The sequence below is a fragment of the Pelophylax lessonae genome (assembly GCF_965119305.1).
Source record: "Pelophylax lessonae genome assembly, chromosome: 7".
NCBI lineage: Eukaryota > Metazoa > Chordata > Amphibia > Anura > Ranidae > Pelophylax > Pelophylax lessonae.
The window spans coordinates 197046451-197063602 of record NC_138774.1 but is presented as its reverse complement, the minus strand read 5'-3'; the positions used below and the strand labels follow the sequence as shown (position 1 = coordinate 197063602).

The 17152-nt window shown below is 42.1% G+C and overlaps 1 protein-coding gene across 1 annotated transcript in view; it reads left to right on the top strand.

Moving 5' to 3' along the window:
- The window catches only part of LOC309560568 (uncharacterized protein), a gene marked incomplete at its 3' end in the record, with an annotated part of 405804 nt that overhangs the window by 183984 nt on the left and 204668 nt on the right, over positions 1-17152 (top strand). Inside the window, exon 2 of the mRNA XM_082264193.1 lies at positions 16197-16341. Coding sequence (XP_082120319.1) covers positions 16197-16341 — 145 coding nt within the window. The remainder of the gene's footprint in view (positions 1-16196; positions 16342-17152) is intronic.

Sequence of the window (17152 nt, the reverse complement as noted above, 5' to 3'; positions counted from 1 at the left end):
TTCAGGAATTTGAGCCCGGCAGTAGGCTTTTCGCATACTTGTAAGACTGGATGTACTATAGCGGTACTAGCAGGCATCTATTAGTGCTTGCTTTGGTTAAGTACATTTAGGGTTCCCTATAATCTTTCCTGTGTATCAGCCTTAGCCACCAACAAGCTTTTTAAACCACTTCAGGATAGGGCTTAAATATCTTTCCAGATAATTTTGTGCTGTTCGACCTCAGGAATATAAACTACCATTTTTCAATAGCTCTTATTCAGTGCCAATCAGAAGAAAATAATACATGAGGCTGTAGGCAGTGGCCAGCCAGGTGCATCAGATGAGTACCAGAATGAGCACAACTCAGCAGGTAGGTTATATCTTCTTTGTGGTCTTAAATGTCCTGTTTAGCATCAGCAGGCATTTTTGTACTGAAAATTATTATGGGCTCTTTAAGGGTAATGTGGAAAGGCAAACAGCTGCTTGTTCAGTCTTCTAGATAGATCTGTGAGCCAGGACAGGTTTCTCTGGGGATGGCTATAAAATCTTGAGGTTTACTGGTGGAATGTGTCTGATTATTGTGGTTTTTAGTAAATATTTCCATTCTTTAGGCTGGGACTGGAGGGCAGGATTCTATTGCAGAAGAGGACTTATCTGTAGGTCTTTATCTCCTTGTAGCCTTTGGTGAGAATTGGAGACTTGCTGCTGTAGCAAAGGAAAATCTCATGATTCATTATCACAGTTTCCATCATCTTGTGTACGTGTCAGAGGCCAACTCATCACATCAAAAGAGATTTATCTGTTGTTCATTGTATAGGTCAGGCTATATATATAGTTGGGCTGTGTTCTTGCCATGGTGTTATCACTCCTTTTGCTTAGTAGACCTAGCACTAGATAAAATGTTTTATCTTAAGTGCATGCCTGGTAAGTAATTTATAAGTGTAACACTTCCAGGTAATTATTACATCTAACAAAATGTACAATGCCATATTTTTTTTTCTCCAGAAGGATGGCACTATATTTGTACAGCCATCATCCAAGGTCAGCATCCATTTACTGGACTGAGATCTCAGATGACACAATCATGTAAATTCTGGTGACAGTGCAGTTCTTGGCTGTGTTTAATATGTCTGACAAAGGCCAGTCCCTTCTGTTCTGTCTCTCCTTGTAACATGCTACAAAACTACAATGTACAGCCTGAGTATCACTGGAGGAAAAGATACTGAAGAAATGCTTATCCTGCCTGCAGCAGATCGGTGACATAATTTCAGTCTAAGCAAAGTCATTGGAGTTCAAGAAGCTTCCCTTGTCTTCTTGATAGAAGCATAAAAAATTGGGACATGTTCACATGGAGATTTTCCTACATCCTATGACTAAAGTGTTACTAAACCCACAACAGTAAAATTTGCCTATATATGCAGTGAAGTTGCTTGTTCTACTCCCTGGGGAACCTAAGGAATTAATCCTCTTTATTGTGTAAAAAGGCTGTTTGACCCTGGCTTCTCTGATCCTCCTCTCCTTCCAATGTCCCCTGATAATTTCCTAGTAACACAGAGACTATGGAGTCAGGCTGCACATGCTCTGTTTTGTGTGTATTGCTAGAGCGTTTATTTTAATGTTTTCTTGGAAGGGTGCATGTGATCCGCACAGGGCCAACCAGCACTGTCCAGACAGAGTCAGGGGTCCTGCAGTCTCATAGGCCAGTCAGAAAACTCCCCCCTACAAGCTTTAACCAGTGCTTGGCTAGACACTGATATAATCACAAGACTGCTCTAACTGCTGATGAGAAAAGGTATTTAACAGTTTATATTTACTAAAATAATTGCATTTCCTTGTTCTGCGTACTGTGGGAGACCAGATATAGTGAATACAGGGTCTGGGTTTAGTAACACTTTAGGCCTTTTGTTAGCCTAGGTAGAGCACAATAATTATACTGTAAGTATGCTTGAAATTAAGAGCATCACAATTGATATGATACTTTTCTGTTTGGTGTGGTAATCGCATTGAGGTTATTACATTAGGGCAGCATTTTTCAACCTTTTCAACATAGAGAAACCTTAAAATACGTTTCTGGTCTTTGGAAACCCCTGCTAAAAATGATTTGTGAGAGATTAGTGTGATGGTCAGTGGGAAGAATGCTCCTTATATTTGTGGTCATTGGGAAGAAATACCCTCCTACAGATAGCTAAAAAGATCAGTGGGGTCAGTGAAAACTTTTCTGAGAGGCAGAAATTGGTCATTGTTTAAGGAACCCCTAGCAACATCTGGAGGAACCCTAGGCTTCCATCAAACCCTGGTTGAGAAACCCTGCATTAGGGTTAGGAGTCAGGTTTATTTACCGTGAATCAGTACTTTATTGCAAACACTTACATAGAAAGGTCCTGCCTTGTTGCATAAACTGCAAGATGACTCCCCACGGCTGGCAAAGTCTATTCTGTGTCTCCCTAGAAGATGCTGAGGGTTGGCATTGCCTGGCTTCCTTGTATATTATTGGGCAGCAATACTGGTCTCCGTCCGTTGTTGGTTTGCCCACTCTCGGCCAGTGCGGCTGTATGCCTGGAGGCAGCCCTCCATGGCTATCTCAAGGACCCCAGGAACCTGGTATATAGGGGCCCCAGGGCCTATGCTAGCCTTCCGTGTCTGACTAGAATGACTCTTCGAGTATGGGAGACTGCTAGGAAGAGATTTTATTAAAGCAGACCATTGGTCACCCTTTCAACCACTATGGGGTAATCCTAATATCTCACACTTTCGGTCTATTCCTGACCCCTGGGTATTGGAAGCCCGGGGTATAAAAGTTCTCAAAGACCTATTGCCGGCAGGGGTATTAGTATTTTTTAGAGGTCTAGTAAATTTAAATTGCCCAAATGGATGCAGTTTTGCTACTTTCAGTTGCGCCATGCTGTTCCCACGGCCCATTACCCTAAGTATGGACCCCATTGAGGAGCTTCTGGCGCAGGAGTCCTTATCTAAGCCTCTCTCATCCCTTTACCTATTGTTGATTAGTCTTGACTGCCCCAAGATGGAGAGGCTTTGGGAGGCTTGGAGGGCGGACATCTCCTCACTGGATAGGGAGGACTGGGACAATTGCTTGAGGACAGCTCTAAGTTATCTCTTTCAGAGATAAACTGATACAAACTAAATTCCTGCATAGGTTTTATTATATTCCCCAAAAAATTGCACAGAATATATCCACAGCGGGACCCTATCTGTAGCCAATGCCACTTGGATACTGGTACATTCTACCACATGTTCTGGAGTTATCCCACAGTGGCGTAGTTTTGGGCTCAAGTCTTTGAAATCCTTAATGGCCATCCCCAGCTATCCCTGGTGCAGTCTCCTGAACTACTAGGCATACAGGAGGATGATCAGATGCCTCGATACACTAAGCTTTTGATCGCATACATTTTGTGTTTTGCAAAGAAAGCTATTTTGCAATACAGCCTCCCCTCCAACTGTAGTCTTCTAGGAAAACTATGTTAACAAGTCCTTACCATTGTATAAACTGACCTACTTGAACAGAAACTGTCCCAAGAGATTTGGGTTTACTTTTTTTTTTTTCTTCTGTGGTCCTTTTTGGGTTCCAATCTTTTTATTAAGGATTATGCAACTGAACAGAACAGAGCCCCCACAAGGGGGACAATTTTGGGTACAGATTCCCTTCATGGAGTAACCAATATAGAGAAGACAAAGCACTCAATTAGGGTAGAGATGAGATCTACTGTTACATCTCAACAGTTCCTGGAAACGCTAGAGGAGGATCTAAAGAGTTCTCTCTTATTCAACATTCTCACCTGCTGTCTTACTTACACCAAGTGCCTAAACAAAACCCAATTACCATGAGGTAAAAATGTTACTTGGTCATCCAAAAGAAGGAACCAGGCTGTACTCCCTTTTGATTTTTAATTCTGTTACTTGGGCCTAACATTCCCCTATTTCATGGATAAGCCTACTAATGACACTGACCCATGAGACTGCCTAAATCGACAATTAGAGCCTTTCTGCTGGTAGGGGGGTGGCAGGTGAGAAAGTTTATAGGGAAAGTCAGGCCACAATAACAAAGTGAAACAAACTCAGGGAGAAGCACGGAGGGGGCTTTTCTTATTTTTTTTTAACTATTTAAACTTTCCTTGGAAACCTGTCACATATGTGTTGCTCATCTCCTGTACAGCCTGCTGAGCTTATGATAATTAGTCATGGTCCTGGTAGTGGAGCAGCTGTGATTGTCACATGCAGTTTTCAACCCCTGACATCTGTGCCATGGTCAGAACCCTAATGCTGAAGCCGGATAGACCGCAGGGGTCAGGATGAACTGCTGAGGAGTAGACCTGCATTATCAATGTGAGATTTTTTCCAAGTGTCTTTGCATATACACAATGCAATGATCAACAGCTCTTTAGGGGTTTGTGTGCCAGAGAAGTTATTGTGCCTATTCTTAACCTCAGAAATGTATATGACATCTCTGTAAATGAGTAACAAATGTACAGCTGTTGTTAACATTTGTGTATCTTGTTTGTGAAAGGCAATATATCATTATTGGACACATAATATAAGCTTCCACATTTACATGCCCCCCCCCCCCCTAATAAATAAAAAAAAATGCAGACAGGGGAAGAAAGTTATAAATTGTATGCCAATATATATTTTAATACAAACCCAGATTTTTATTATGCTAATTCCATATATTTTGGCCCTCTAGTTCCTCCTGTTTTGAACTGTATTGTAACTGTATTGTCTTCCCTCACATTGTAAAGCGCTGCGCAAACTGTTGGCGCTATATAAATCCTGTATTATAATAATAATAATAATAATATTTTGTTGACCGTATTCTCTGATTCTGTGGCCAACTGGTCTTTGAAGACACAGAATGTGGGAAAATAAAGAGTAAAAGAAAGATGCCTATTGAATAGGTTACTATTGACCTTTGACTTTAAAAAATAGCAAAAAAATGTATGACATGAATAATGAGGGACAATCTTTATATTACTCCTTTGCTGGGGAGAAGATAAATGTTTGGGAGGGCCAGATCAGAGTCTCTCTTTTCTCCTGAGGTCTCTGGCCTAGGAGGCAGCCTGCCATACTGAAAAACTGTAGTTGTCAGGCCTCAGCTTGTACTTGGCTGAGCGACTTGAGGAACCTGGATTTAAAGACATTTGATGGAGGACACTGCCTTTGAGAGCTGGGCTGGAAAAGTACTCCTTTTCATTGAAGAGTGTCACATGGAAGCTGGTTGGAGACAGCTGTAGTTGGACATTGTGAGTAGGACCTTTTCACCTAGGTCTCCAGGTATGCCTGTGCTTTGGGGTTAGAGGCCAGAGGTTGCTCAAAGACCGTGGCTGCTTTTACAGAGTCTCAGATGGACTGGCTGTTCCCTCTACATCCAGCAATATTCAGAGCTGCTGCTAAAGGATATTTGCTTGAGAATCTGTCCTGCTGTACCTGCTGGCATTTTTGGAAAATTCTGCACCCTTAGCCCTCTCTTCTGTTCAATTACTGCAATAATTTCCAGCAGCCCCTTTCAAGGGTGAGAGCTACATTCTAATACCCCTCTGGAACCCCAACTGAAAAGCAGCAGGGGCAACTCAAGTTCCCAGCTCTAACCTCCATCATGACCCCTTATTATTTATTTTATTATATATTTATTCATTTCAGGTACTTATATTGCGCCGTCAATTTACGCAGCGCTTTACATATAAATTGTACGTTCACATCAGTCCCTACCCTCAAGGAGCGTACAATCTAAGTTCCCTAACTCACATTCATACATACACATACTAGAGCAAATTTAGACAAGAGCCAATTAACCTACCCTTTCATCTTGCTTTGGTTTGGGTCTGCCTATTGAATTCTTCATTGAAATAAATTGAGATGTAAATGAGAGGAGCATGACAACTACACCTAATGATGTACTAGGAAAAGACCCAAGTCACAGAAGGTTGTCACTGCCAGAGTCTTGGAGGGATCTAATCAGCTACGAAGCAATTCAACATGCCTTTTTCAAACCAAAAACAAAAAATGGCTGCTTTGTTTGGAGTGGTCATTAAAATACCTGTAGCAATCAGTCTTTATCTGCTACAGGAACCTGCTAAGTTAGTTCCTACTGTCAGTAATTGTGAGATTCTCCAGCAGGAGTCATAAAAATAACATTATTGAGCCGAAGTGTAACAGCATCAACGTGGGAGCGTGGTCGCCGTCTCTCTCACATGGAATTTCGGCCAAAACTATATTTATTTATTTGATTTGTTTTTCTTGTTGGAAATATTTGAATGTTCTGGTGTGGCATCCAGAGAATGCTGTCCCAAGACCTTCTCTGCATTCTTCCAAGTTTGACAAATCTATCAGTAGTAGTCCAAGATAATTATTTTCTAATCAGCTCTGGATTTGAAGATTTTTCCATTGCCATGTAATTTAGAAACAGGTGATGGTGCTGACATAGTTTGTCATTAACTGTGTCTAACATGGGGTTTGAATATGCACTGTATACAGCTGTGAGAAAAACCAATTGAATTTTCTGGATTTCTGAAGGGCTCATAGAATGTAATCCAGTCTCTATATGAGTCATAATAAATAAAAACAGCCTTCTTTAATAAACAATACAAACAAGTACATATTTACAATTATTGCCCTCAACATTCAAACAGTATTAGCTGTATATTTACCAGAGACTTTTGCTATATTTGTGAATTCAGCACAAATTCACCTCTGGGTGATCTCTGTACATTACAAGAATTATAACAACCTGTGTTGCAGATTTCTACCTTTTGTTTTTCTGAAGAAATCCCTGTTTGTTCTTCTGTGCCTCTGTGCTGAGTGGGACTAGTGGGAGAGGTTTCATGATTATCAGTCAGCTGTGCCCCTGCAGAGCACTAATGAGGAAAGCTGCTGTGCCTGCATCCTTTTAGAGGTGTTCCTATTGGGAGAATCTCACCAAAAATTACATTTTTTTTGCAGGGTATGCCTGAAATGTGACTTGTATCTTAGGCAGACTTCTGGGAAAATTGGTGAGCCAATCACACAAGCAGGAAATCATAATTCTGGGGCATGTTCTGTACACATTCTGTGTACAGAACATCTCCAAGTAGCCATATTGCATTGCACTTTCAGAAAATGACAACGGCTGTAGAATAAAAAGGAAAGGTCACTTTCTCACAAAGTGGAGTTACCCTTTAAAGATAAGAGTTGCTCAACTGAACAATTCACCTCATTAATAAATTGCACATTGGAGCTAACTATGCATGCACATTTGCATACAACAAAATAACTGGACCACCCTTGTTGAGGAGATTGCGCAATCAGACATAAAGCGGAACTATACCCATTGATTTAACAGTTTCAAAAAAGTTACATTCAAGGCATGCCGTGAATGATCAAAGTTACACTTGTTTGTGCTCTCAACCAAACTGTCGAACCATCAAATGACTGGTGTCATAACTGATCCCATGTGCAGCACCATGGCAACTGCAGATCAAACAGAGGTTAAGATGGCAGTTTCCTTGGCTGTAAAGATGAGGAGGATTTAGTTCTGCCTTAAAGTGGTTCTAAATACATAAGGTTGTTTATGTTAATACATTCTATGCATTAAAATAAAAAACCTGTGTGCAGCAGCCCCCACAAATATTTACCTGAGCCCCATCTCGATCCAGGGATGTTGCACGAGAGTCTCGGCTGTCTGGGACTCTCCCTCCTTGTTGGCTGAGACAGCAGCAAGGGCGCCATTGGCTCACGCTGCTGTCAATCAAAGTCTGTGAGCCAAGGAAGAGAGAACGGAGGCTGGGCCGAGCTGCGGCTCCATGTCTGAATGGACACACAGAGCAGCGACTCGGGTGCCCCAATAACAAACTACTTGCTATGGGGGGCACTCGGCAGGAGGGAGTGGCTAGGAGCACCGGCGAGGGCTCCGAGAAGAGGGGGATCGGGGCTGCTCTGTGCAAAACTACTGTATAGAGCAAGTGAGTCTAACATGTTTGTTATTTTGAAATTAAAAAACAAGACTTTAAAATCACTTTCAAGGTGTAAGGTCAGCCTAAGCAGAGTCATGTATGCAAATCAATACATTAGGCATTCTTTCAATTCACTTGTGGTTTCATTTAAACTACCCTATGGGAAAACCAAAAATCCCATAACTGTGTTCAGTTATGTGCTCTGAGGTCTGTTGATATGCAATATACTGTAGCTCGATCAAATACAATACCAGGGAACTTAGGCCCTGTTCACACCTGAGCATTTTTCAGCTTGTAAAACGCTCATCTCTGAAGTCTCAAAACGCACAACAAGCAAAATCCTATTCATTTTAATGGCCCCTGTTCACATATGAGCGTTTTGTTGCCTGAAGCAAAACGCCTGAAGCTCAAAAAAGTACATGCGCTTCTTTTTGGCAGATTACAAACGTTTTTGTTAGATGTCAATGCCTGCTTCCAAACACCTGCAAAAAACGCCTGAAAAACGTCTGAAAGAATGCCTGAAAAACACCCAAAAAAAAGCCTGAAAACGATACGCTTAGGTGAGCATGGAAGAGTTGTTAAAGCTGATAATACAGGAAAAGTTACAAAAGTCTGGCACCTATGAATGGATGATTCAGGGCAAAGTGAAATGTGTCCCCAAGTTCACTGGAGTGGAGTTCCCTCTGCTCGCATTTAAACTAACCTGCTACTATATGGCAGCAAGTAAGACTGGTGAATGTATGTTACCACATGCTCCCCAAAAAATGGATATTTATGGAGGCTTCAGCAGGGGAACAGGCTGGTGGGGAAGATAATTGAGACCTTTCCAGTAGCTATTTTTGACTTAAGGCCACATGGTGTTAGTCTAATAAGCTATGAAGCCTGGAGGTAGACTGATGAAATAAGGAAAATGAAAAAAGAAAAAGTATGCAGTTGAACTATGGATAGCATGCAGCAAATGTGAAGAATCCTGCACTAAAATCCTTCTTGCAAGCCTTAATCCAGGTTATGATTTACAGCCTTTTTCTCATTCCATTAGGCGAGTTTAGGGCCTGACTTTGACCTCTGAGTCCTTTGCTTCCCTCATCATGTACAGGTGTCTCTGCTGCACAGCTGGGCTCACACTAAACATCTTTCAGGGTGATTGACGTCCAGCAGTGCATGCTGGGAACATCTTGCCTGTGGCCTCTCCACTGTCAGGACAAATATGCAGTGAGATATTTATACAGGCACCAAGCAGATTATGGATTTTTTACTGGAAAAAGAGCAGACAAAACAGAATCAATTGCACACTGATTGTATGTATAATCCTGGCTTCCAGACAAACAACAATTGTGGAGCTACTGATAAAAAAAAAAAAAAAAGAGAAAACCTGGGATTCTCTAGAACTTATACGTGTACAACTGTGCAAGACTGAAGATAAGCCTGGAGTTCAGTTTTAACATCTATGAGAAGTTTCTCCTTAAGGCCCCTTTCACACAGGCGGACCCCCCATGCATCTCTATGGGGGATAGGATGTCAGCGGAGACATGTCCGCTGACATCCGATCCGTCAAATCTGGATGGATGGAAACCCTATTTTCCATCCGTCCAGCGGATCGGATCTAATGAGAACGGACCGACGGTCGGTTCCCATCCGATTTCCTCCATAGAGATGCATGGGGAACTGACAGCTGTGTCTCCGCACACAGCACGGAGACACAGCTGTCATCCTCCTGCTCAGCGGGGGATCGGCGGCTCCATCCCCCGCTGAGAAAAACGGAATCCGTCCGACGGACGGATAGTGTGAAAGGAGCCTCAGGGAAACAAACAAAAACAAATTTTAATAGAGTAGATAGGGGTTAGAACTTTGTGGCTTTCTGTCTTGGTGAAAGCCACCTCTTCCATTTCTTGCACAGGTGTCACAGTGATAGGAAACAAAGAGAAATCTCACCAGTGAGGAGACAAATATAGAACCCTGGCATTAATCCATTTTTCTCAATTGTATCCAGAACTAAAAAATGTTAGTTTACATTCTTGTCTTATTCCCAGCAACTGTAATATGCCCAGAATGGTGCAAGCCAAAGTGCTGTGACACTGTAAATCCACTGCTCATGCACAGGGATTACATCTTCAGTAGTTGCCCAGTAAAGGAGAAAATATAGGATGTGAAAAATGGAAGAAATGATGGCAGCTACAAGGTAGAGCATGGAGCCACCAACACTGGAGGAGGGCAGACTCAGAGAAAAATCTGCCATAATGCGTAAGATAGAGGAGCAGTCGCTGCCTTCTTCGTTTAGTTCTGCGTTAAGCAGGAAGCCGTAGGCCATTGGGACAAGTTTTCTAACCTATCTGACTAATGTTCACCCAAAAAGAGGTCAGGCGGTGGTCATCTGCCTCAATTTGTATGTAGTCATGAGATGGGCAGCACAGTTGCTAAGTAGTTAGGACTTCCACCTGGCAGCACTAAGATCATCAGTTTGAATCCCAACCACGGCACTACCTGCCTGGAGTTTGCATGTTTCCTCCAGGTACTCCAGTTTCCTACCACACTCCAAAGACATGCTGGTAGGTTAATTTGCTCCTGCCTAAATTAATCCTATGTGAGTTACGGACCTTAGATTGTAAGCTCCTTGAGGGCAGGGACTGATTTGAATGTGCAATATACAGTATATATGTAAAGCACTGTGTAAATAGTTGGCATTATATACTGTGAGTACCTGTAATAAATAAAATAAATAAATGAGATAGGCACCCAGTCCATCAAAACGCTACTAGATCAAGCAATTGTCAATCCTTGCCAGTAGGCAGGCTTTTGCTCAGCTGCGGCTCTCCACTGTAATTACATCAACATATCACCACAGCCTATCAGCTGAACTGCCTGGGGGATCTTTAAAGACTTTCCGGAAAAACATACTGTCACAAAGTGAGATGTTAGTAAAATCTGAAGGCCGGAACGGCAGTGACATAAGTCCAATTGGAGTCTTCTTAATCTCTTAACAGCCCTTGATGAGTGGGGGTAATTCCTCAGATTTAGTTATCCTGTAGCTCTATATTTGTAATTTCCAAAATTAGTTATATGCAATTATTTTGTAATCATGAGGAAAGGGCCACAGCGTTCCCGAATGTTAATGCTTTTGCAAACTAATAAAATGGGCTGCCGAGGATTTAAATGCAATGTAGAATGCCAAACTTTTCAATCGTCCTTTTGGGTTTATTTTTGAGCAAAGTTTGGCAATATTGCTTCTGGCTGGAAGGAATTTGATTGTCACGAGGGATGCAGCATGAGTACTATTCCAGGTCAGTGAATATTCAACTGATTTGCTGTTAATCAGTGAACGACAGCTGCCAATCTTGAGACAGACACATTCCCTAATGACTGATAGTGGAGGGCAAGTCATGGCAATTGTGCTTTATCTGCAATTTGGTGAGTTTTTCTTTATGGGCATATATCCACAAGCCAAATGTAAATGGGTCCTTGGACCACAGCACAGATGTTCCACTGTTGATTATTTTCATAATAGGCTTCCCCATAATTCCCTACACTATCTGCCAAACATTAAAAGCAGTATCACCATTGGATCCTGCTGACTGACTTGGAGGGCTTGATAAATGGTGGAAAGATAAAACCATTTATATGACATTTTGGTAAATATTTCAAACAAATCAGTCCATTTATCACCAGTAGAAGATCTGTTAGACTTTAGCCATAGGTGTAAGTTCTATTTATTTGCACATTAAAAATTGGGCTTTAATAATGACTAGAGAAGTATTTTTTAAAATCTACTTTGTAAATGTGCATTTAAATAGCGTTCCCCAGCCTTTTTGGCAACAGGGACCAGTTTCGTGAAAGAAAATTTTGCCACGCGTGTCACTTGCCACAGTCGCCTGCCACTACATGCAGGGTGTCATTTGCCACCATCACCTGCCACCAGATGCAGTGTGTCCCTTGCCACTATCCCCTGCCACCAGATGCAGCTTGTCATGTTCCACTGTCACCAGCCACCAGATGTAGCGTGTCACTTGCCACTGTCACCTGCTGCCAAATGTAGTGTGTCACTTGCCACCATCGCCTGCGGCCAGATGCAGCTTGTCACTTCTCACCGTACCTTGCCACCAGATGCAGCTTGTCACTTGCCACAATCGCCTGCCACCAAATGCAGCATGTCACTTGCCACTGCCACCAAATGCAGCGTGTCACTTGCCACTGTCACCTGCCACCGGATGCAGCATGCCACTTGCCGCCATCACTGTTTGTCACTATCCTTCCACTAGATGCAGCTTCCCACTGTAGCCTGCCAGCACAAACACCAGACGCAGCTTGTCATTTTAAGGGCAATTTATAAAGGTCTTCTGCAGGAAAAACACTTACATGTATCCCTCTTGCAGCCTCTCCCCAGCGGTACAACATCTGGAGCATCCCGGATTTAAGAGTGGGGACACCGGTCTATTAATGGTTGCTAGACTACATTTTGTCCTATGAGAGACGGCAAAACAGTGATGTTGCGAGGCAGGTAGGGAGAGACGATGAGGTCATCTATCTGCCCGCCCGCTCCAACACCTCTTTCAGTGCAGCCTTTGCAAGCCGGGTGCAAATATGGTACCGGTCCGGGGATTGGGAACCCCTGCTTTAAAAGACTAATTCACCCAAATGTGATATCTTAGTGATAGATAGAGCCTGATGAGCTGAGTGAGCCCCTTCTTTTATGTCTTGAATACTTTAGCAGTAAGTTTTTGTCACTGGGGAGTTTTTAGTGTTTCTACCCACCTTTCTGTGTTTCAGCTCCTTCTGTCAAATTTCCCATAATATAAAATAAATAAAAATCCAACAATAGGAGTGGGAGCTTCTCATAATAGCCCCAACAGGTATGCAGACCAGGAACCCAATGCAGAGATGTCCCCAGATGAGCAGTTTTTGGCAGTCAGATCCTTTAGCCTGCTCTATCATTTTTTCTTTTCCTCTTAAAGGGATTGCACCCTTTCAAATGTTTTTGCTGTTTTAACTAGATATTAGTGTGGTTACATTCCCTGTGTTATTTTCTTTTTTTGCCTTACCTTGTAATAATGGGCTTGCGTGTTTTGGCTGCTCATTTGTAGTGTCCTGGCCAATCAGTTCCTCTATGTCCATGTATTTACTCACTTAGCTTGTCCCTAGGGACAGGAAACTTCTTGATCCGGGTCACACAGCAAATGTTGAAGTGCTCAGATCATCTTTTCCAACTACATGGAGAGCTCTCCTTACGTACTCTGCCTGTTTGTGTCTGTGTCAGATCTAATTTGTTTAGCTCTCACCTGCAGAGCACTAGACTGAGAGACCCAGGGATTGTGGGGTATAGTTTCTTAAAAAAAAATGTTTAGTTATCAGGCTACAGAGAGAGGTCATGCATTAACTTATGTAGTGCCATGTAGCATGCATCATGTTTGTATCATAAAGTTCTGATACAAGAATGTGAAGATTTGGTTAGGAAGGTGTATAATACCTTTAGGCTGGGTTCACACTTGTACCATTTGTATAATGGTTTCCCCGCATCCAATGCGCATGACAGGAGACTGTGACTGGCTTTTAATGAAGCCGGTTCACACAGCTTCGGGGGGCCTGCGGTCTGCACTGGAAAAGGGTCCTCTGCGTCTTTGGCTCTGTTGCAGGTCCAAATTCAGCCCAAAATTTGGACCTGATCCGCACGTGAAAGTGAGAACAGGGTCACACCGGACCCCCTGCTGTGGCCTGCGACTAGTGTGAACCCGGTCTTAATAAAAGTTAGATTAAAGAGACCCTGTCACAGATTTAGCATATAAGGGTCAAGTATTTTAAATGCCTATTTGCAGCTATTTTCTTTCCGCAATTTATTTTTATTAACTTCAAATGTGCCTTTGAGCTTGCTAGCAAAAATTTGACCAGTCAGTTTCCTAGCACAGCCCCCTCTCTCCTACCATGTCACAGCCCTCTACTCTTCAGTCAGAGCTTGCAGCTTCTCCATCCTTCCCTTCACCCCCTGAATCTTTTTTGGTCTCAGTCACACAGCCAGATCTGCCATGGTAAAGGAAGTATGCTGCCTATCTGCGATGGGGAACCCAGGTGTTTGTTGAAAGCTGCGGTTAGAAAACCAATACAAGTCAATGAAAGGTGGACAGCAGTCACAGCTGCCTGCTACTGTTAACATCTATTTGGACATCCAGCTCTAGATTGGGGCATGGTTTTGGAGGAGACTCATGAGCTGAGGGCATTTTCAAGTCTATGCAAGGTTGGCTGGATGGGAGTGCGGCGCTTCTTTATACATGCATACCAAGTGGTTGTTGTTACATGCAGCAAGGGACAGATGATCGACCCTGAATACAATCTCTCTGCGTCCAGGGATGGCTATCTGTCCCTTACATTGGCAAACGGCCGCCGTTCCTGTCAGCATGTCTTTGACTTGTACAGACTTCCAGGCTTACCTGTATACAAGTGGGCTCCCAGAACTGGCCATGACGTGGAAAAAATATCTGCAGTGTTTTTTCCACATCATGGCCAGTTTAACCTCGTGAAGGAGTCCTTATGCAATGCAGCTGCTGGGGAAAAATGAAGGGGGATACTTGATATAGAGCAGGGATATGCAAACTGCGGCCCTCCAGCTGTTGCAAAACAAGTCCCATCATGTCTCTACCACTGGGTGTCATGCTTGTGGCTGTCAGGCTGTCAGAGTCTTGCTATGCCTCATGGGACGTGTAGTTCTGCAACATCTGGAGAGCCACAGTTTGCATACCCCTGATATAGATTATCACTTGAGTAACAGCCCTGAGTCTGCTTGGGCTACTGACATCAGAATTAAGATGGTGACAGTCTCTGGGCTTTAGGATGTCTACACATAGGAGGCTTTTACAGGTAAATAATATGATTACTATACATTAAATGCAGATATAATTTTATGTGAGGGTTGTTGTTGAAATTTATGTTCTAATGAAAGGTTCTCTTTAATATTTTGGGGCTTATTAAAATTGAAAAGTGTTCAGGTTCACAACTTCCTTCTTAGCGTATACATATATTTTCAATCCATAGCCTGGAGAAATTGAAAAACAAAGAAGTAGCTTTTACATGTAGTGAGGAAAAAGGGAAAGTTTTACAAACCCAATTCCAAAAAATGTATGTAAAATCTACTTAAAACAGAATGTAATGATTTGCAAATGTCATAAACCCATTCACAATATAAAACAGAAAACACCTCAAATGTTTAAATTGAGAAAATGGACCATTTAAAAAAAAATAAAAAGGTAATTTTGAAACTGGTGACAGCTGTAAAATATGTCATCTTACTAGGGAATGGACTCATGCTGCAAGTATTCAGGTACAACACTTTGGTAACATACTCATATAATAATTTGGAAAATTTTCACCACTGACTTTTTTCTTGTGTATTTCTCTCAGTGCAAGTTATTTGTAGTTATTGTTGAATGTTTTGGTATTTTGTGCCTTGGGCCCCCTTCACACGATCGTACCATCCATTGACCTCTGTGGGGAGGCGGATGTCAGTGGACGTGTGTCGCTGACACCTGCCTGGCATCCGATCCGACAAAATCTGCTTGGCGGGTCAGATCGGATTGGGATCGGATGAAAACGGACAGGCTGTCCGTTTTCATCCAATCTCCCATAGAGGAGAGCAGGACTCTGACAGGTCTGTCTCTGCACAGTGAGTGGACACGGACCTGTTATTCGCCAGTTCAGCGGGGATCAACAGAGTGATCCCTGCTAAGCAAGCGGAGTCTGTCAAAACGGATCTGCACCATATGAAAGGGGCCCTATGTTTCAAAGTGATTGTTGATTAACAATTATTCAGAACTGTATTTAGATCGATGAAAGACTAAGGCTCCATTTACACCTTGGCGTTTCGGATCGTGGGCAGAATCGCCCGGAACTTCTTTTGGGCGACAGGTGTCCAGCGATTCTGTTTGCCCAATTTTGCTGAAATTTGTCAGGAGACAATCATGGCTAAATCACGCTGCAATTGGGGTGCCATTGAAAGTAGCGGGATTGCAAGAGCGCCCTACGATTTGCAGTGATTTGGGAATCGGAGGCAGAATCGCTGGTGTAAATGGAGCCTAAATATGATTGGCTTTTTGCATTTTGCCAATTTATTAATTTCAGCAGTGTGCTACCATTTTGTGAAAGGATGATATAACCATCATACCTTAAAGTAGCCTACAATTACAAATATTTCTAGGCATGTGGAGCTCTAATACCGCCTGCTGGTGAAAAAGGCGTAGTGAAAAATTTAAAAGCACAGGTTGTAATGGCAGTTATGTTTTTTTTTCTGTCATATTATAGATGAGATTAACGTTCTGGAACACCTCACCTTACATGCAACTGAGCTTGTTAACATCTCACTTACTTCAGAAGATTCCTGTCTCTCTCTGCGTTTGGGGCAATACTCCACTCTCAGCATTTCCACCAGGGCGGCATTTGGCGACAGGTACATGATAACTATATTTGTCCTTGACCAAAATCAACATACACTCATAATGTTAAAAACTCATCTAATAATGTTTGTAACTACAATGCCATTATCTTAAAAGAAAAAAAAGAACCAAAGCACTGTTTGCACTGTTGCTTTGTGATATCACACATTATTGCATGTTACATGTGTCTGTGCATTTCGGTACCATTCATTTTCAATGGAACCCCAACCCATCACAATGCATGGTAATGCACTACCATGTGTTGTAATATGCTGTGTTTCAAGAAATGGTGCATACGCAGACTTTTTGTTGCGTTGCCAGCCCAATTAATGCACATTAATGCATGTAAAATCGTGCACATGAATTAACGCAACACACTAGGACACCAAGGGGTGAATGGGCCCTTAAATATACGCCTTTATAAGTTGACTCAAAATATATCTGCTTTAAATTAATTTGGATTAGTTGCTGTATTTAGATGTACCTAAACAATCATACAAAATCTCCTTCATGGGACTTTTAGGGCAGATATGACAATCGTGTATCTTTCAATAAAAGGCTAGTATACCAAGTTTATTACAAAAGATCCACAGAGTATACAAATACATTACATACACAAAATACTGTATCAATGTTATTCTATAAATACGGCTAAAAAGTATTAAACCCCCATGTGTTCCATATTATATACAAAATTGTAGTATGCCTAAAATGGCTTCAATTTTAGTAGAGACATCAGGACAAAACCCAACCCATTTTAGAAAAACTCATTCTTCAAAGGATAAAGAAGGGTATGCCGTGTATAATATACTGTATCAACAACAT